At 43.2% G+C, this 20968-nt stretch overlaps 1 protein-coding gene across 4 annotated transcripts in view; it reads left to right on the top strand.

Moving 5' to 3' along the window:
* The window catches only part of ATF6 (activating transcription factor 6), a 206687-nt gene continuing 185719 nt past the window's right edge, over positions 1-20968 (top strand). For 2 of the 4 annotated variants that reach the window (XM_058700497.1, XM_058700496.1), the window contains exons 1-6: positions 1-291; positions 10853-10929; positions 14262-14349; positions 16291-16391; positions 19315-19444; positions 20532-20735. In XM_058700497.1, coding sequence (XP_058556480.1) covers positions 240-291; positions 10853-10929; positions 14262-14349; positions 16291-16391; positions 19315-19444; positions 20532-20735 — 652 coding nt within the window. In that variant the 5' untranslated portion in view covers positions 1-239. The remainder of the gene's footprint in view (positions 292-10852; positions 10930-14261; positions 14350-16290; positions 16392-19314; positions 19445-20531; positions 20736-20968) is intronic. The other 2 variants (XM_058700498.1, XM_058700495.1) reach the window with 2 other exon arrangements.

Genomic DNA, 20968 nt, shown 5'->3' with positions numbered 1-20968 from the left:
CCAAAGGGAACTAGTTACTCGGAGATCTGCTGAAAAGGAGCTCGGTCTCTGACGTTTCTCCTTTCTGATTTGCGCAAGCTCCCCGGGGCAGCGGGCGTAGTTTGTCTTCGCTCGGCCACCGTCCCCGCGCCGGGACGGGGTATTTTGTCCGCCTGCCGCCGCCGTCCGAGCTGTTAGTCACCGAGTTCCAGGCCGCGGGAGCGTGGGGTGTGCGGGAGCCGGCTGGCGTTGCCGGCACCATGGAGTCGCCTCTTAGCCCGGGCCTTTCTCACCGAGCGAACGAGGATTGGGGTGAGTGGCGGCCGAGAAGGTGCCAGCGCTGGCCGCGGGGTTCTTCCTCCCTCCTTCCGCCCACTTGTGGAGACAGGTGTGGGCGAACTCTGCCCCGGGAGCCGGGGCTAACTCGTCGCTTCCGTCCGTGGACCTGCCTGGAAGAGTCTAGCAGAACCGGGCGGTTTCTGCCCTGGCACCCGGCAGCGTAAAATGTTGCCTGATTGGAATTGTTATCGTGTTTCGCCATTTGCGCTGGGAAAGTACCAGGGGGTCAGGATGTGGGAGCGGAAAGGGCGTCGGTAAGAAGCAGAGGGCAGGATGGCTGGGATCACCAGAAAGGCTGGAAGCTGTTTTCTCAGTGTGGGATGTGGGCGGTGATTGCCGTGGAGTGTGTCTGTACGTGTTTGTGTGACAGAAGGGGAATGTATGCAAAGATCTTCGTGTCGCAGCTGCCATTGTTGGTCTAGACTTGATGTCCATCTTGGCAGAGAACCAAAGCACCTGACCTTGGGTCCCTGACTGCCTAGACCTAACGCTTAAAAATGGATGTAATCCTGACTGCCTTTCAGAAACAGCGCCAATTTGTTTTTAAGTTGTTTCGTGTATCTTTTGTTTGGTTTTGTGATCGGGAAGAGCGGAATGGAAGGCGGTGGGAATGACGGTGGGGAAACTTTGTCATCTAGGTGTTTAGAGGAAACTTGTATTCTTCTCTTCGTTTTGGGACATAGGACTAATGCTGTTCTCCGGCTCCAGCGAGAATTTGGGATTGCGTAGGTCTCTGAGTGGGCCCTGTAGTGAGCCTACGCCTTTCACCTACTTTGGAACTTGGGGGGGAATCCGGGGGGAATCCAGACTGATCTTCATCTTTTCTCCTTGGGCCACCATTCTCGGTAGCAAGAGCGTAGTCTCAATTCTATGTATTGAACTGAAGTCCTCATTTGATTTTCTTTTTTTTTTTTTAAAAAATTTTTTTTTAATGTTTATTTATTTTTGAGACAGAGAGAGACAGAGCATGAATGGGGGAGGGGCAGAGAGAGGGAGACTCAGAATCGGAAGCAGGCTCAGGCTCTGAGCCATCAGCCCAGAGCCTGATGCGGGGCTCGAACTCACACAAACCGTGAGATCGTGACCTTAGCTGAAGTCGGACGCTCAACCGACTGAGCCACCCAGGCGCCCCCTCATTTGATTTTCTAAGGACAGAACTCCTCTTAGATTATGTGCAGTAGGAGCTTTATTTCAGTCCTTGGGTAGATTTCCTAGGAGCTGCTGGAAGAAACTTGAGACTGTCAATTCCAAGTGTGTTTTCCTGAGCCAAATATAGTGGTAATAGGAATAATTACCATTTATCTAGTCCTTCGTTTGCGTCAGGTGTCCTGCTAGGCTCTTAACATGCATTGACTTCTTTAATTCTCCCTACAGCATAAGGAGGAGGTATTATTAACTTACAGATGAAAAAACAGGCTGAGAGAGAGAGCACGAATGTTCAGTGTTGTAGCAAGTGGGGGGAGCAAGCAGGATCCGGAGGTTTGTTTACCTCCAAAGCCTGTGCTCTTAGTCACTATTCCAGAATGCTTTTCCTAAATTATTTCTACAGATTTGATTCTTCCCAAGATCCACCCCCTCCATCAGTTATTAATAAATCTAGAATGTCAGGTAGTTATGGTTTTTCTCAGCTAGCTAACTATTATATTTTTATGATATCTCTTAAACTATAACTGTGGGGCACTTCCTCACAGCGTTATTTTCTCTTTCCAGCCTGCATTGTGGTGATTGATCTGATAAATTGACTCCCAGTCCTAGTGTTCTTTTACAGAGCGTTCAATTCTTTGTAGTCGGTTCACTGACTCAACTCAGGTATCCTGCCCTGTCCCTCCCTGAATGTGCGCATTTCCCATTGTTTTCCAGGCTTCTCTTTTCACACTGTTAACAGTCTTCTCTTAGTTGAACACTTCAATTCTGATTCATTAGGGGTTCAGTAAGTGGAGTGGATTTTGCAGGCACTAAAGTGAAACGCTGTTGTCTGCTGGCGTTTTTCAGTAGACTGTGGATTCTTTTTCTGGGAGTTGCCATTTTGAGTATTCAGATACCTCACTGATTTATTTGATTTTTTTTTTTTTTTAATATTAGAAGGTGGCCAGTTAAATTTTTAAATTCAGCTTATGTGATTAGAACTTGTGACCCTAACAACTTTGAATAATAAAGTGGTTCGCTCAGAACTGCCTGTGGTGGGATGTGCTTTTTCCCTTTAACCTGGGTAATGAAATTTAGAGCAGGGGTTTGCCAACATTTGCCTTCTGTAAAGGTCCAGATAGTAAGTATTTTAGTCTTTGTGGTCTTGTGGTCTCTGTTGCAACTACTCAATTCTGCTGTTAATAGTGCAAAAGCAGCCAGGGGCAATGTAAACTGAACGTGTAAATGAGTTATCACTGTGCTTCCATACAACTTTTTATTTATGGACACGAAATCTGAATTTCACATAATTATTTTTAATGCTTAATAGGCTTTTTGGGGGGTACAGTTTTACATTTACAAAATAATTGAGCAGATAGTACACAGAGTTCTATATACACCCCCATCGCCATTTTCCATATTGGCAACATCTTGCGTTAGTGGAGTGAATTTGTTACAATTGATGAGCCAGTATTGATGATCCAATATTATTAACGAAAGTCCGTGGTTTACATTAAGATTCCCTCTGTGTTGTACATTTTGTGGGTTTTGACAGATGCCTAATGTCACGCACGTACAGTGTGCTACAGAATAGCTTCATGTACCTAAAAAATCCCCCGTACTCCACCTATTCATTTCTTCCTCCCTCCCTCCCGAGCCCCAGGTAACCACTGATCTTTTCACCATCTCCCCAGTTTTGCCTTTTCAGAATGTCATATAGTTGGAATCATACAGTCTGTAGCTTCCTCCACTTAGCAACATGCATTTAAGACCTATAATTTTTCATGACTTGGAAGCTCTTTTTTTTTTTGTCTTTTAAGCACTGAGTAATATTCCACTGTATGGACGTACTACCGTGTGTTAGTCGCTCAGCCTGCCGTAACAAACTACCATAGACTGAGTGGCTTAAACAACAGAAATTTATTTACTGACGGTTCTGGAGGCTGGAAGTCTTGAGATCAGGTGCCAGTAAGGTCACGTTCCGGTGAGGGCTCTCTTTCTGGCTTGTGGATGGCTGCCTTTTCACTGCATCCTCACAAGGCAGGGGCAAGAGAGGCGAAAGAGAGGGAGAGGGGAGAAGAGAGAAGGGCGAGAGAGAAGGGGGGTGGGGAAGGATCTCTCTCTCTCCCTCTTCCTAGAAGGCCACAGTCCTATCAGATTAGGGCCCTGCTCTTCTCTCTTCTATTGTCATTTAATCTTGATTACCCCTTAAAGACCACCTTGTCTCTCTCTGGACATAGTCACACTGGGGGGTATGGCTTCAAGATACAAATTTTGGGGGGATGCATTTCAGTCCATAGCACAGTTTGCTTATCCGTTTGCCTACTGAAGGACATCTTGGTCGCTTTCACATATCGGCAGTTATATGTTCAGACACAGCTTTTTGTGTGGACAAGTTTTCAAATCATTTGGGTAAATACCAAGAGGCACAATTGCTGGGATCATACGGTAAGAGCACATTTAGTTTTGGAGGAACCTTCCAAAGCGGCTGTACCGGTTTTGCTCTCCCACGAGCAGTGAATGAATGTTCCTGGTCCTCCATAGCATTTGACGTTGCCGGTGTTTTGGATTTTAGCCATTCTAATAGGTGGGTGTGGTATGTCGTTTTAATGTGCAGCTGCCTGATCCCATACGATGTGGCGCATTTCTTCATATGCTTGTCACTTGCATGTCCTCTCCTTCTCTTCTGTCCCTCCCTGTCTGGGCTTTGTGCAGAAACCACCTCTTTGCCACATGTAAGGTGCATGTACCAAGACCAGAAGCTTCTATCTGCTTCTGTGGTTTCTTTTACGTCTTCAGTCTCCTCTGTGAAAGTTGGCTTTCCGGCACTGACCGCAGCCTGACCCTCCCCTTGGTTACAGCTGCTTTCTCTGAAGGCTTGGGGAATGGCTGCCATTTTCATTCTCAAAACCTTTTTGCCATTCGGGCCTCTAAAGGTGGGATAAGCACCTTGGTTTTCACCGCTGCTTTCGGCTAGCTCTCCTTTCATCCTCCCTGAGAAAATCCCGTTTAAATCTCATGTCACAATATGCCGTCCTCTGTCTCTGTCACAGTCAGGCATCTGCTGCTTCCGAGTCTATTCTCCCTCCCTCCCTTGTTGAGAAATTTTAGCTCCTCCCTTACTGTCACTCTTCTCGAATATTCCTTCCTTGGATGATTTCAGAGTCTCAGAGGAGATACTTCAGATACCCTGAGCTCTCATTTCTGGGCCTCCTCTCCACCAGGGATCTTGCCTTCCACCCTGTTTCAGCCATTTACTCCCCCATCATAGGCCGAAACCTTGTCAGCACTGAGAACCGTCTCCATTTCAACACCCCGCGCTCTGACCACCACCCCGTCTTACCAGCTCACTCCCCGTGGCCCTCCACCAGTTCCTGCGACCCTACAGACACGCCATCTTTTCACCGTCCCCCGTTTCCTCTCTGTCGTCACTTCCCCCTTACCCAGGTCAGTTCCATGGGCAGTCGTAACCGCTCCGTTGCTCATACCCTCCATACCCTGGTCTGTGTCTTGTTTTGTAGTTCGTTCTCTATCCCTCTCTCTCTGGTGAACCACAACCTCGGTTAAATCTAACTGGCTTAGTAAGCTGAACCAGGCCTCGAGGCCGTCGGCCGGCTGATCGGATCTGCCTGGTCCTCTCATTCTCCACTTAGATGTTTGTTTTTATGAAGTGTCTTCTCTCTTCGAACCTCTGTCACCCCCTGCCCCTCCCTTGAATCAGAAGAGAACTTCCAGAATCTCCCACTAACTCATCTACCCACCTGCCAGCATACTTGCCTTCTCTTCTCTCGTTGAGAACGAATGGCTTCTCCCGTGTGCTGTAGATCCCTCCTCTTTAGCCAAGAGCCTTGCTCAAGCCTTCTTCCCTCTGTTGCCTTCTTCATTTCCCTCTGTGCTAGATCATCTGTGCTAGTCAGTAAACAGAGTTGTTGCTCCCATTTAGAGTAAAGAAAAAACCCCTCCAAACCCTCTTTAGAGGTTACTTCCCCTCTAGCCGCTTCTGCATTTTTCTTTATGTTACGGCAGAATTCTTTTTTTTTTTTTAAATTTTTTTTCAACATTTTTTATTTATTTTTGGGACAGAGAGAGACAGAGCATGAACGGGGGAGGGGCAGAGAGAGAGGGAGACACAGAATCAGAAACAGGCTCCAGGCTCCGAGCCATCAGCCCAGAGCCTGACGCGGGGCTCGAACTCACGGACCGCGAGATCGTGACCTGGCTGAAGTCGGACGCCTAACCGACTGCGCCACCCAGGCGCCCCAATTACGGCAGAATTCTTAAGAAAACAAAACAAAACATGTTCACCGACTCCGGTTTCTCCTCGTCTCTTGCTCTCACCGCAGCCAGGCTCCACCACACCACCAAAGCTGTTCTTACTGATGTCATCCCTGATATCCATTATGTGACGCCTGGTGGCCGTTTGTCAACTTGCTAAACTTACAAGAAGTAAATGAATACCTAAGAGGTCAAAGTCGAGGTCACAGCTACCATAGCTTACTACTGTGAAGGGACATCTAACTGCTGGTCGTGTGGGATTGGTGAAAAGGATGTAGGAATGGGCAGTGGATTTTAGAGATTCCTTAGAGGTGACCAGCACTTTCTTAGGGATACTACAGGGATATTCTGTAGGTATACGAATGTGTTTATCACCCTACTTGCAACATTTTTTTTTTAAAACCACAGAAAAGTTTTTGTTCAAAAACTACAGAAAATTAAAAGATTGCTCTAGTGATGCCTTGTATTTCCCTTATCTAGATTTACCAACTGTGAACATTCTTTATTACCCACACTTCCCTCTTCTTTCATCATCTGAAAGTAGGCTACAGATAATATGAAACTCATAAACATTTCATCATGCACCTCCTAAGAACAAGGAAGCAGGTATTTTTTTTTTTTAAACAGCATGGATTCATACCAATACCCACAGTTCAAAGCCAGTACCACAGGGTTCTTGCTCACCTTCTTACGTTACACACTTGTATTTCTTTTCTTCTGTAAAAATCCGGATTCCCAGTAATATCCTGCTTTTAATCTCGCTTTAGCTGTGCTGTTGAGAATGGCCTGAAGGGTGGGGCCAGGGCGGAAGCAGGGAGACCATTTGGAGGCTGTTACAGCAATGCAGGTGAATTGCGGTGGTAGCCAGCAGGTATGGGAGTGGTTGGATTATGGAGATGCACAGATATACTTACGTGTATACAAATATACTTGTATGTATTTATGAACACATAAGTATACAAATAATATATTACATAAATATACGTAAGATGGATATACCTAAGATATACAAATATACTTACGTATACTTCTGAATACACACGTATTTTTTGTTTAGATTTTAGTTTTCAGATAGTTTCAGACTTAAAGAAGAATTGTAAAAGCAGTACAAAGAACTTTTGCATGGCCTTCACACAGACTCTGTTAAATTTTACCGTGTTTGCCCCATTTCTTTCCCCAGAGAGAAAGAGAGAGAGATGTGTCGACCCATTATCTTTAGAGGCTACAGTGTGTATCCCCTCCTCGCCAAACAAGGATACTCCTGTATTACTACCACGTACTCCTTCCAGTCAGGAAATAAACATGGCCACATTGCCATCCATCTCACAGACGCCATTCAGACTTTGCCATCTGTCTTTTTAAAAAAATTTTTTTTAATGTTTATTTATTTTTGAGAGAGAGAGAGCATGCACAAGTGGGAGAGGGGCGGGGGGGGGGCGGAGACCCAGAATCCGAAGCAGGTGGTAGGCTCTGAACTGTCAGGACAGAGCCCAATGCAGGGCTCGAACCCACGAACCGTGAGATCCTGACCTGAGCCAAAGTCAGATGCTTAACCAACTGAGCCACACAGGCACCCTGCTGTCTGTCTTAATAATGGCTCTTTTTCCTTTCTTGACTGGGATCCTACCTGCGAATACACATCACTTTTACTTGTCAGGTCTCCTTAATGTCCTCCAGTCCTTAATGGTTTTTTAGTTTTTTTCTGTCTCTTGTGTCCTTGACAGTCTTAAAGACTACAGGTTTCTATTCTCTAAGAGGACTCTAAACCTGGGTCTGTCCGCCGTTCCTCATCACCAGAATCAGGTCATGCACCCATGGCAGGAATGCCAGGAGAGTGATGCTGTGCTCTTCTCAGTGAATCACATCTGGAGGCCCACCATGTTGACTTGTCCCAAGGTGAAGTTCTCCTTGATCACATGGTCAAGTTGGTGTCTGCCAGGTTTCACCTCTGTAAAGTCACTACTTTCCCTTTTGTATTTGATTGCTGTTTTGGGGGAGCTAATCGGCCGTGACACCAATCTCCTTTTCCTTGTTAAACCTCCACCTGCCAGCCCTAGTCCCTGCCTGTGTCAGCCAAATGGTGATTTTGTCCGCATTTACTAATTGACATTGTAGTGTAAGTAAGGACTGTCTCTAGGTATGTATGTGTGTATATATATGTATTTATTTCATTATGACTCCTCTGCTTGATTCAGCGGGTTAAAATCCGATACTCCCTTTTTATTTTGGTGCTCACATTTTCCCCAGTTTGACCAGCGGGAGTCCATTCGTATTAGCTCTTTTACTCTTTTGACATACTCCAGTCATTCTCGGAGAGTTTCCTTATTTTCTGGCATAACAGGATCTTCCATTCTTATCTTGCACTTTCCCTGCTTCAGCTTTGGCATCAGCCATTTCCCCAAGGAGCTCTTTAGTGGACTTCCATTTAGTGGAGGATGGCATTTAGCATCTGAGATCTGAGCACACAGTATGTTCATTGCTACTGCGATATCACTGTTCTGACTTTCAGCCCACATACAGAACTAGGAAATGTGTGTGTGTGTGTGTGTACGCACACACATGTATAAAAACATCTGCAAGTCTTCTGTGTACATATATGTTTTAGACATGGGTTCATACTAATACTTCCCCTGCCAGTCCAACATCTTAGGGTTCTTTTAGGCTCTTTCCTTTCCATGTTTGTAAATTCTTTCTTAGATAGTGAGAAACCTGGCTCTGGTTATTTTAGGTGTATTTGATCACTTGTTCAGGTGATGAAGGTATTTGTTCAGTGTCGTCATTCTCTTAAACACTCAGGCTGCCTCTTCCATCTGCCTCTTTGTTCTCCCACCTCCTGCCCCATTTCCTTGGCAGCCCCAGCATGCTGCCACCGACACTGGGCCGCCCCCTCTGTCACACCATCCCATTTCCTTGGACGCCGGTTACGTTGCCACAGATGATGACACATAGAGCCCCATCACGCTCATTGCCCTGCTTCCTCAGAAGCTGATATCTCAGTGTTGGGAAGGGTACAGAAGAAAAGGAAAGGTGGGAGGGGAAGGAAGAATGGGAAGGAAAGGTAGGAAGCCAGATTATGGATATACAGTTTTAAGACAGAACTGATGGGAGTTGCTGGCGGTTTGAATATGGAGAGTGAAGAAGAGAAGCTAAACAGTGACTCCGAGCAGGGTTTTTGACTTGAGCTCCCAGGAGAATTGAATTGTCGTTGACTGAGATGAGGACAAAGCAATAGGGGGTTTGGCGGGGGGTGGTGGTGGTGGTGGTGATCAGGAGCTAAGTCTTGGATGTGCTAAGTTTGAGACCTCCAAGAGGAGATGACCCAAGAGGTGTATTGTGTGTGTACATGCATCTTGACGTATGGGCTGGACATGTATATTTGGGAATCCTTGGCATGTAGATGCTGTTTAAAGCCATGAACTCAGCTGAGATCACAGAGGAGCAGAATAGATGGAAGAGTTTATGCTAAGCCCCCAGGGACGATTTCACGCTGGGAGATGAGGAGGAACCGGCAAGGTAGGGTCAAGCAGTGAAGTGGAAGGAAAACCAGGTGATTGTGGTGATTTGGAAGCCAAGTGAAGCAGATGTTTCAGTTAATATGAAAGCATCAACTCTGTCAAATGTTGCTGATAGGTCAAGACGATGACCTTAAACCTGTCGTTGAATTTCGCGATATGGAGATCATCGGTGACGTTAATAACCATTTGTGTGTGGGAGAGGAGCTTGGTTAATGTAGCCTCCAGAAAGAGTGGGAGAAGAGAAAGGAGAGACGGCAGGTAGAGAGGACTCTTTCCAGGGTTTCAAGCGCCGTGTAAGGCACACGGCCACGGTTACCTACTTCTGTGTTTGCGGCTCTGCCGCTGAGTGCGAGGCAGTCCTTTTGTGAGAGTTGTGTGAATAACCTTTCACTATCACTACACACAAAATTTGTTGCTAGGCATTATTTGGGTGTAGGTTGGTGAAACGATTGTGTCATTGGCCGAGTTAATGACAGACGGGCAGTCTTGCTCCTGTACATGTTATAAGTGAGGAAATCCCCAGAGCAGTTTCAGTGGCATGATACTGGGGAGGATAAGTTTGTTTTTGTTTTGAATTTTTTCAGTTTATTTATAATGAGAGAGTGAGAGAGGGAGCATGCAAGCAGAGGAGGGAAAGAGGGAGAAAAGAGAATCCCAAGCTGTCATCACAGAGCCCGATGCGGCTCTCTATCCCATGAACCATGAGATCATGACCTGAGCTGAAATCAAGAGTTGAACACTTGACTAACTGAGCCACCCAGGCGCCCCCTAGGGGGTATAAAAGCAAACTGCGATTTGGAAAACTGAAGTTCTTGAGATTCCAAAAATGTTAGAGAAAGTGGACACTTTACAGGTTGTGTGGTAATCAGCTGCCTTTGGCCTTGTCAGCGCCTTGACCTTTGTCTGTAAGAAGTTGCAACTTCGTTTATTGAAGAATATTTTCTATGTCCATAAGTTGCTTGGTTTATAATGAAATCTTTTTTTTTAATTTATTGCAGTTTTTTAAAAAAAGATTTTGTTTTTAAGTAATCTCTACACCCCATATGGGGCTTGAACTCATGACCCCGAGAGCAAGAGTCACATGCTCCACTGACTGAATCAGACAGGCTCCCCTATGATGAAATCTTACTAGGAAATTAGAATTAGTTAGATTTGCTGAAATAAATTTAACCGTTTAGACAAGTGAGTCCTTGATTGTTTAGATAGTAAGTTGGTTGCACCCGCCACTTAAGGCTTGGTTGACAAATACATAGTACATACGCTGCTGTAGTCCTCTCCTACCGTCGCTGCTGATCAGCCACAGTGCATTTTCATGCTGAGTCCAGCTGTGGCCTCAGAATTCGTGTTAGTAATGTTCCAGAAAGTTACTACCATTTAGTCCATTGTGACCCGACATAAAACTTGCTAATCCCTGGTGTAAGGACTTAGATCGCGAGATAATAATTATGCGGGAACAACACATAAATTAGAAACAGCTTTGAATTGGTTGTCATTCACACGGCTAGAGTTTATCAGTAATAGTAATGGCTGATGAGGACCCCAATAGAGCTGGGTTACAGCGCTTAATTCTTTTGTTGAAACGTGGAATTGACAGTTAATCTCTATTCTTTTGTGCGAAGATTCTGCTCTGTTTGCTGAATTTGGCTATTTCACAGACACTGATGGCCTGCAGTTGGACACGACAAAGGAAACTTACGTAAGTATTCACTAGAGGGGAATGACTGAGTAACGTGATATTTAATCTTTAATCACTGCAAGATCGTTTCGGGATGACAGGTTGAGGCCAGTGATTTAAAGTTTAAATAACTTAGTGTTAAGTATGAAAATCAGCAGCCATTTTTTACTCAGTAAATTCAGGATTGTAGAAATTGCATCGATCTTGGCGCGAGAAGACCTGTGTTCTAAGTTTACTTTGGCCCCAGGGTTGGGTGACTTGGAAAAGTCAGTTAACTGCCTACTTTTTTGGCTTCTATAGATACTTTGGTGCATAAGGGAAACGATGATGTTAAAGGGTGTACGTGAGTCGTGGATCCACTCAAGTAGAACTTACTAACTTCCTTTTTAAAAGTTATGTATCCTTAGTGTAGAAAGCTCTCAAACTCAGACATATCCTTATTTTTTGCCTTTGAGTGGTTAGAAGTCTGTGTAAAAGCTATCAGAGCACGTTGAATCCTCAAAAGTATTTTTTTTTTTTTTTTGTCTTTTTTGTGTTCATACATAGTACGTTGGCCCATGGAGCTCTTATTTTGTCTTATTCTTTAATGGATGAGGTGCTGTTCACTTGGAAAGTGAACAGAGTGATTTTATATGTACATCAGTGAGGTTGGAGATTTGTTACTTACGTTTTAAGCCCTTATTAACCTGAGTATAAAAATACGTAGTGCTTACTTAGTGAGTTTCTCAGACATTTCTCAAAGAATAATTTAGCAGTTGTTTTAGTATGAATCAGTAGAAGAGAGTAGGATATAGAATTGATTAAAACAATTTTTTTTTGTTTTTTTTTTGAGAGAGAGAGAGAGACAGAGACAGAGTGTGAGTAGGGGAGGGGCAGAGAGAGAGAGGAGACACAGAATCTGAAGCAGGCTCCAGGCTCTGAGCTGTTAGCACAGAGCCGGTGTGGGGCTCGAACTCATGAACCGTGAGCTCGTGACGTGAGCTCACGCTTAAGTCAGACGCTTAACTGACTGAGCCACCCAGGTGCCCCCAGGATAGATTTTTAAAAATCAGTATGTGAACTTTTTTTTAAGCTATTTATTTTGAGAGAGAGAGCATGAGTCAGGGAGGGGCAGAAAGAAGGGGAGAGAGAATTCCAATGTGCCCTCAGTACATGAAATTTTAATGGCTTTGCTTACTTTGTGAGGTGTTTTAGAATGTGGTCTCTTGGTGGTACCTTGGTGGCTCAGTTGGTTAAGCATCTGACTTCAGTTCAGGTCATGATCTCACAGCTCGTGAGTTCAAGCCTCATATTGGGCTTTCTGCTGTCAGCACAGAGCCTGCTTCAGATCCTTTCTCTCTCTCTTGAAGATAAATAAACATTAAAAAAAATGAGAATTTGGTCTCTTGATTACATTGGCTTTATTTGTTTTTAAAAATTTATTTATTTTTGAGACAGAGCAAGAGGGGGATGGGCAGAGAGAGAGAGAGAGAGAGAGAGAGAGGGAGAAAGAATCCCAAGCAGGCTTCATGCTGTCAGTGCAGACCCCGACGTGGGGCTTGAACTCATGAACTGTGAGATCATCACCTGAGCCTAAATCAAGAGTTGGTCACCCAACTGACTGAGCCACCCAGGAGCCCCTAAATTGGCTTTAAATATTGGGCGGTTGCCAAAGCAACTGATATTCTTTTACAGCCTCTCCAGCTAAAACCATCAAGAAACACTGTAGTAAATTTGAAAGGTTCAGGGATATATGGTTCTCATTTTATACCATTTCTTACCTTCCACAAGGCATTCAGTCTTTCAGTTCCTTGGTATTTCTAGTCTAAAATGAAGGGGTTGGATTAGATGGTTTCTGAGGGCCCTTTCTACCTTTAAAATTGTGTCATTTTTCTTTCACGCATTAGTAGATTTTTCCATGAGAAGTCATTGAAAAGCCAGAATAGAGAGGTATAAATATGTTTCACTTTACATAAAATAGGCCTGTTAAGTTTCCAACCAGATAGAATTCTTAGGCCGTGAAAAGTATTTGACTTTTTTGGCTGAAGACTGAGAGAAGCATCTCCGAAGTAGGTCACGTCCACTATTATATGTTTAAAAACTATTATATGTTTAAAAACTACTATAGCACTCAGGTAGGCTTTGTTGTTTAATTTACTTACGCCAACAAAGTTTAAGGATGTTTTTGGTTGCTGAAAGTATGAGGTTGCTTAGTTTCATGATGTGTAGATTCAAATAAGAGAAAAAAGCAAAGGAGGTTGATTTAAAAAATGATTGTTTCATGACTTAAGTAGTTTTTTCTTTCTTTTCACATGAACTTCCATACATTCTTTTTATATAACTTGCACCAATATTCACTTAGTTAAGGGCAATGTGATAAAACTGTTTTCCTTCTCTCTTTTTTAAAAAACAACTTGTTTTTTTTAATGTTTACTCATTTTTGAGAGAGAGAGAGAGACAACGTGAGCGGGGTGGGGCAGAGAGAGGGAGACACAGAATCCAAAGCAGGCTCCAGGCCCTGAGCTGTCAGCACAGAGCCCAACGTGGGGCTCGAACCCACGAACTGGGAGATCATGACCTGAGCCAAAGTCACATGCTCAACCAACTGAGCCAGCCAGGCACCCCACCTTCTCTCCTTTTGTTCTCAATAAAAATAAACCACAAAATAGACGTTGTGAAATACTATGATTTTAGAAATTATTACCAAATGGTTGTTAATAATTAAGAGATTAATCTTTAATTTTTGCCTGAGGCTTACTTTCTTTACTGTTGCTGTTTTATTATCTGTCACATTAAGTTAATATTAACTGCCTTGAACTTTGTAGTACCATTTATATATTGCTTACTTCTGTTTTTGTCTCCATAACCCTAGACACTTAAGATAATAGTACTGTCTTGATCTCAAACACCTGTGAGGGCTCTGAAATCATGTGACAGTTCTTTATGTATGTATAATAGTATAAGATGGCTATTCAGATGACCCAGAATGTGCTTATATTTAAGTAAGAAACATTGTCATCTAAATGAAAAAAAAAACAACTTTAAGAGTCCCTCTAAGAAGTGTATTGACTTCTATTTTGAGAAACCTAGTTTTATCTTCTAGGATTAAAAAAAAAATTAGAAATTTTATTTTAGAAGTTTGAAAAGGTACTGTACAGTAGAAAAAAGATAATTGTCCATTTTTCTGTGGATCGCTTCTTGCTTACATAACCATTTTAATATTTGATATAATTGAAGATTCAGCGGAAGTCTCGTTATGAAGTTGGGTAGTAGCAGTTATATTATTTATGGCCAGTTGTGTCTGAGGTTTGATTTCTAGATCTTTTTATTTTTCTAATATCCTTTTGCTGATATCCTTTTCCTGAAACCTACAGGAAAATAATTTTGATACTCTTGATTTTGACTTGGATTTGATGCCTTGGGAGACAGGCATTTTGGACATCAACAACCAGTTCTGTACAGGTAATGGTGTATTTCACTGGTAAATATTTTAAACAGATCCATTTTATTTTGTAGTTTGGTGACAGTCAATACTAGGTGGGGTTACTGGGCTACTTTGATGGGTCAAAAATTCCAGGGACTATATATTCTACTTTTGATGTGGCAGGGCACATACAAGTTTCTTGCCAGAATGGATAGAAAGAATTTCATGTTATGTTTTAGTCGCATAATGAATTGAGAATTCATACCCAAAATCTTGATTTTGAATTATATACAATATCTCTGGAAGAGGTTAGCCTGTCTGAGAACCAGACAGAATTTAGGGAATCAAAGAGAAGAAGCTTGGGGTTACCCGAACTTGGGAAGTTGGTGTAGGGGTCCCACGCATCTGATACACATGCTTCTGTGGAAGGGGCACCCCCCTGGCTGATGCTAGTATCTTTAAGGAACCCTGATAAAGTACGTTTGGGATGTGCTCAGAGAGGCTGGGACCTGGAGGAAACTGCCACTTCTGGGATGAAGCGGATGGGAGGGGGAAGAAACCCCCTTCTCCCCTTTAGCGTCCTTCTAGTGTCTCCCACTGATGGGGCCTAAAAGGGAGCCAGCTGGGACATGTCTCAATAGTGTGCGTCGCAGACTATAAATAGGAGGTAGACTTAGCGCGGAGAGATAGTGAGTCAGTCAGTCACCTGCACATCCTCCCATCCAAATTGCAGTCCTCCCCACCCCTGCATGTCCCAGTCCCTCATTTTATATATTCCTGTGTCTTGCTCAATACCTGTCTTCCCTCAAAGAATACGGGCTACCCAAGGCCGGTGTTCTGGTTACTATTGTCAGGTAGCAAACTACTCTAGAACTTTGTGGCTTAAAACAACAACCGTTTTATTATGCTCCCAGGATCAGCGAGTCAGGACAGGGTACGTCAAGGGTGGCTTTTTTCTGCCGTGTGATGTCCAGACCGCAACTGGGAAGGTTGAAAGGCTGGAGTAGCTTGAAAGTTGGGGGCTAGAATTACCTTAATATCTCTTCACTCACGTATCTCTTGCCTGGCCTGAATGGCTTGATGACCAGGAGTGTCAGAGCACCTGCACCTGGTCTTTCTGTGTGGCTGAGCTTGCTCTCAGCTTGGTGGTCTCACGTAGTCAGCCTTCAGAGGCTCCGATCTAAGTGTTCAGCACGCAGAGTAGAAGCTGCGTTTGCCTGATGTCTCCCAGCCTTGGAATCCGTGGAGCGTGACTTCTATACTCTGTTGATGGAAGGAGTCCTAAGACCCCCTTGCTTCAAACGGAGGGAAACAGATGCTGCTTCTCACTGGGGAAGGGCAAGATCACATTACAGATTAGGAGGGATGGTAGAGGTTTTGCAGCTAACTCTGGACAGTGCAGTCTGTTGCAGGGATGTGCCCTCTCTCATTCCCACCCTGTCGCAGACTTGACACCCAGGAACGTGACCTCGGCTGTAGTTGCTTGAAAGATACGAACGGTATGTGCGATTTAATCGTACTGCCAAGAGTGTTTTCCAAAATACTTGTTGCCGATTTCCTGTACTTTGAAAAGTGATTTTTGGACGAACCTGTAATGTTTTGCATATGGTATAATATTCCGAAGGTCCGACAAGTCTGTATGGTAGAAAGGTGTCTCCTTCAGCTGCCGTTCCTCAGCCAGCACGTTCTCCCCAGAGACGACCACAGTTACCGATGTGTTCATGTTTATCCTTCCAGAGAACTAGTGCACCTGAGGGAAGATACATACATATGCACGTATATAATTTATTATACAACTGGTAGCCTACTCGATTCACTGTTTTCTGCATCTGGAATTTACCTTCGATGATGTGTTTTGGTGACCTTAGCTTCAATGTGATTGGATTTTAAGAGTAGATTTTACCTTCTTTCCTCCTAATTGTATTCTGAGTTTGTATGGTGCAGCGGGAAAATTTTTACTCCATGTTTTTCCATTAAAGGCATTAAGGCAGAGCCTCAGCCACTTTCTCCAGCCTCTTCGAGTTGTTCAGTCTCCTCTCCTCAGTCCGTGGACTCTTGTTCTTCAACCCAGCACGTTCCTGTAAGTAGCCAGTCTTTTACTGTGATTTAAAAAAAAATTTTTTTTGAAGTTCTTTAAAATTTATTTGTGAGAGACAGAGACAGAGTGCAAGTGGGGGAGGGGCAGAGAGAGGGAGACACAGAATCCGAAGCAGGTTCCAGGCTCCGAGCTCTCAGCACAGAGCCTGACGCGGGGCTCGAACTCACACGCCGCGAGATCATGACCTAAGGTGAAGTCAGACGCTTAACCGACTGAGCCACCCAGGCGCCCCCTTTTACGGTGATTTCACAGTGATTTTGATTATAATGCTGTCTGGAAATCATGCATGTGGAAGAGGCAGTGAACATTTATTAAATGCTACTGTGAATCTTATTATCTCCTTTAATCCTGAGGGAATGGAGTCTCGAGGAAGGGCCTTGGGAGGGCAATAAATTCTTTGCCTCTTTGGTTTTGCCCTCCTTCCCCTATGTTCTTGCCTTCATGATTTCATTTTCTTTGCACTTTACCAGTATCCAATATTTTTTTTTTGTTTATTGGCTTACTGTCTTTTCTCCCTGGTGCCCTCTCTCCTGCCTGTTAGAATATACATTCTTTGAGGACAGGGAAGGCTCTAAGATGGTCTGTTTTTGTAATGCTTTGGTCATAGAACCTAGAATGGATTTTTTTTTTAATTTTTTTTAATGTTTTATTTTTGAGAGAGAAAGATAGAGAAAGAGCGAGCAATCAAGCAGGTGAGGGGCAGAGAGAGGGAGACACAGAATCCGAAGCAGGCTCCAGGCTCTGAGCTGCACAGAGCCCGACGTGGGGCTCCAACTCAAAAACCGTGAGATCATGACCTGAGCCGAAGTCCGACACTCAGCTGACTGAGCCCCCCAGGTGCCCCATAGTTTCTTTTTTTTTGTTTTTTTGTTTTTTTTGATGTTAAGAAAGTATCCCTCTAATTCTTGTGTTTTAGGACTTTTATGAGGAATACTTGCTGAATGTTATGAAATAACCTTTTAAGCATCTAAGGCCATGAAGATAATTGTATCCTCTTGTGTTGTTAGCTTCTACTCTTTGGTTTCTCCCAGATACACTCTGAAATACTGTAAGGTTCATAGAGACCAGTGTGTGGCTGGGGCTGAGTAGTTGTTGAGGATCAGTGAGCGACAGAGCTCTCGTTCTCACCGGCATGACTGGGAATGACCATTTCTCCCCTATTTTCTCCAGGTCATTTTAACTTCTTTTCTTCTGATCGAAAAAAAAAAAAACAAAAAGATTTTTTTAAAAAACTTGCCTTTGGTTACCATTTGCATTTTTTTCATTGAAGTGGCTGTTCCTGTCCTTGTCTATCTTGGGCAGATATGTGCCCCAGTATGTATCTTTTAACTTTATGGTCTATTTTTTTTATTAGTTATTTATTTAAAAAAAATTTTTTTTAGTGTTTATTTATTTTTGAGACAGAGGGAGACAGAGTGCGAGTGGGGGAGGGGCAGAGAGAGGGGGAGACACAGAATCTGAAACAGGCTCCAGGCTCCGAGCTGTCAGCACAGAGCCCGATGTGGGGCTCGAACCCACAAACTGTGAGATCATGACCCGAGCCGAAGTCAGGCACTCAACGGACTGAGCCACCCAGGCGCCCCTGGTCTATTTTTTATTATAAAATATTTTAATTACTGTTTGTTCAAATTTCTTTCTTCTTCCTTTATGGCTTCTGGGTGTTTTTTTTGTTTTTTTTTTTAAATTAAGAGAGCCTACATTATGCTTAGAGTAAACGAATATTCTCTTAATTAAAAAAAAATTTTTTTTTAAGTTTATTTATTTATTTTTAAAAGAGAGAGAGAGGGAATATCCCAAGCAGACTCCACACAACCAGTGTAGAGCCCAGTGCGGAGCTCGAACCCACGAACCATGAAATCATGACCCAAGCCGAAATCAAGTCAGGTGCTCAACCTGCTGAGCCACCCAGGCGCCCCTCTTAATTTTCCTTTTAATAATCTTACAGAGTATTTTGAAGATGGTATGATGTATTTATGTATGTCTATTCTATTATTATATGTAACATCTTTTTCTCTCAAAATAGAAATGCTACTTTTATCCTATGTTAAATTTCCGTATGCCAACAAAATGAGACAGATCCGCTAAATGTTAAGACTTGGAAAATGTTATCTTTGTACATCTCTGTATTACCAATTCATCCATTAAATAAAATAGCCCTGTTCCTTTTAGTGTTTGTCTTTCTTTCAAAACATTTGGGACAAAGACAGCATTAATAAATAAAGAATAAAAATTAGTAAGGACTATTTGTTTTGAGTTTCTTGTAAGACTGAATAGGAGATTGGGGGAAAAGGATATTGGCATTTTCACCATAGACTTACCATATACTAAATGTTTGTATAGCTAGGAACCAAATAAATACCAAGCTTGTGGGAGGAAACGTAGAAGCAGATCAGTGATGCCCGTCTTTAATATGAGAGGATAACATAGAATACTCTGCAGTTCGGGTTATTTTTCCCTAGTATTGATGGATAATGCTTATTTATCCAGTCTCTTAGTACTTAGTATACAAAGTTTCAAATATATTACACCTTTGCCTTGAAGTTGTCGTGAAGCATTTATCTGCTTATGTATGGATCTTGCCCCTCTAAGCAATTTTCTTTTTTTTTTTTTTTTTTAATTTTTTTTTTTCAACGTTTTTTATTTATTTGGGGGACAGAGAGAGACAGAGCATGAACGGGGGAGGGGCAGAGAGAGAGAGGGAGACACAGAATCGGAAACAGGCTCCAGGCTCCGAGCCATCGGCCCAGAGCCCGACACGGGGCTCGAACTCACGGACCGCGAGATCGTGACCTGGCTGAAGTCGGGCGCTTCACCGACGGCGCCACCCAGGCACCCCTCTAAGCAATTTTCTGCTCAAGGACTGTATGCTTCTGCATGAATCTGTTTGTGTTTCATGTTGCTACAGGAGGAGTTGGATTTGTCTTCTGCTTCCCAGATGTCTCCCCTTTCCTTGTACGGTGAAAGCTCTCATAGTCCCTCCTCAGCAGAGCCACTGAAAGAAGATAAGCCCATCATTGGCCCTAGGAGCAGAGTTGGTATGACTCCATGTCCTAACTTGGACTGAGCTTAGGTTCCGTTTTTAAAAAGAAAACGTTGGATTAAGTTCATGTTTATTAAGCTGGGTTTTTGGTTTTAAAAGAGTGGACCTGTTTTGTTTGTTATGGTTAGTTAATGTGGAGAAGAAAGGCAGGGAATCATCTTCTTTGGTTGTTTTGTCTTTCTAGGTGAAAAATGCTTTAAAGTAGAAGTAGGCCTCATCATTTTCAAGAGAGAATGCAAAGATTCAGTTGAAGATATTGATTGTGAAGGCCATTTAGTTGTGACATTTATTACCTCTTAATCTTTAGGCTTTATTCACTGATTTTAGCTATTCTCCTTTACCAGTTCATATATCCCCTTCCCAAAGCTGCAGCTTGGTCAGAAAGGAAGATCTCACTACTTATAATTTTTTTTTTAATGTTTATTTATTTCTGAGATAGAGACAGAGCATGAGTGGGGGGAGGGGCAGAGAGAGAGAGAGAGAGAGAGAGAGAGAGAGAGAGAGGGAGAGAGAGAGAAAGAATCTGAAGCAGGCTCCAGGCTCCAAGCTGTCAGCACAGACCACGACGCGGGGCTCAAACTCACAAACTCTGAGATCATGACCCAAGCCGAAGTTGGTCGCTCCACCAACTGAGCCGCCCAGGCGCCCCTCTCACTATTTATAAAATAAATAAGTCATGGAGATGTCGTGTATAGCATGGTGACTGTAGTTAATAATACTGTGTTGCATATTAGAAAATTGCTAAGAGATTACATCTTAAAAATTATCCTAAAAATTGTAACTGTGCTAACGTGGTAATTCGACTTACTGTGATGATCATTACATGATACAAATACCGAATCATGTCGTACACCTGAAATTAATATAAGGTTATATATCAATTGTACCTGAAAAGAAAAGGGGAAGACCTCAGATTAAGGACCTTTCTTGAGTCCAGTAAGATCTAGAGTGGCTATGCTTAAACTCCAGTTGAAGATACTTACTAAGAAGTCAAGATAATGTGTAGAAAAAGGTGTGTAATGGAAGCTGTGTTCTGGGCATTGCTTTCAGATTGATTTGTGATTTGTTTGGATTTTCTCCAGCAAATGGAATGACTCCAAAGAAAAAAATTCAGATGACTTCAAAACCTTCAATTCAGCCCAAGCCTTTAATACTTCCAGCAGCACCCAAGACTCAGACAAACTCCAGCGTTCCAGCAAAAACCATCATAATTCAGACACTGCCAACACTGATGCCATTGGCAAAACAGCAACCAATTATCAGCATACATCCTGCACCCGCTAAAGGTACCTGAGTAGAATTTGAGGCTGCGTGTGTTTAAGTGATGGGCACTAAGGTTGCGTCATGTCATTTGTTTTATCTTGGGTTATAATTTCTGAGCACACGCTGAGTGCCAGGAATTGTCCTTGGTTTTGAGGATTCGCAGAGATGACTAATACGTCGTTCCTATCCTAACAAGAGAGATCGCTCTCCAGATGAGTTATGTTTGATACGTCTTTTTTCTTACAGTTTTAGTTAG

This window comes from Neofelis nebulosa, chromosome 15, assembly GCF_028018385.1.
Source record: "Neofelis nebulosa isolate mNeoNeb1 chromosome 15, mNeoNeb1.pri, whole genome shotgun sequence".
Lineage (NCBI taxonomy): Eukaryota > Metazoa > Chordata > Mammalia > Carnivora > Felidae > Neofelis > Neofelis nebulosa.
Note: the sequence above shows the minus strand (reverse complement) of the source record. Positions and strands in the feature narration are given on the sequence as shown.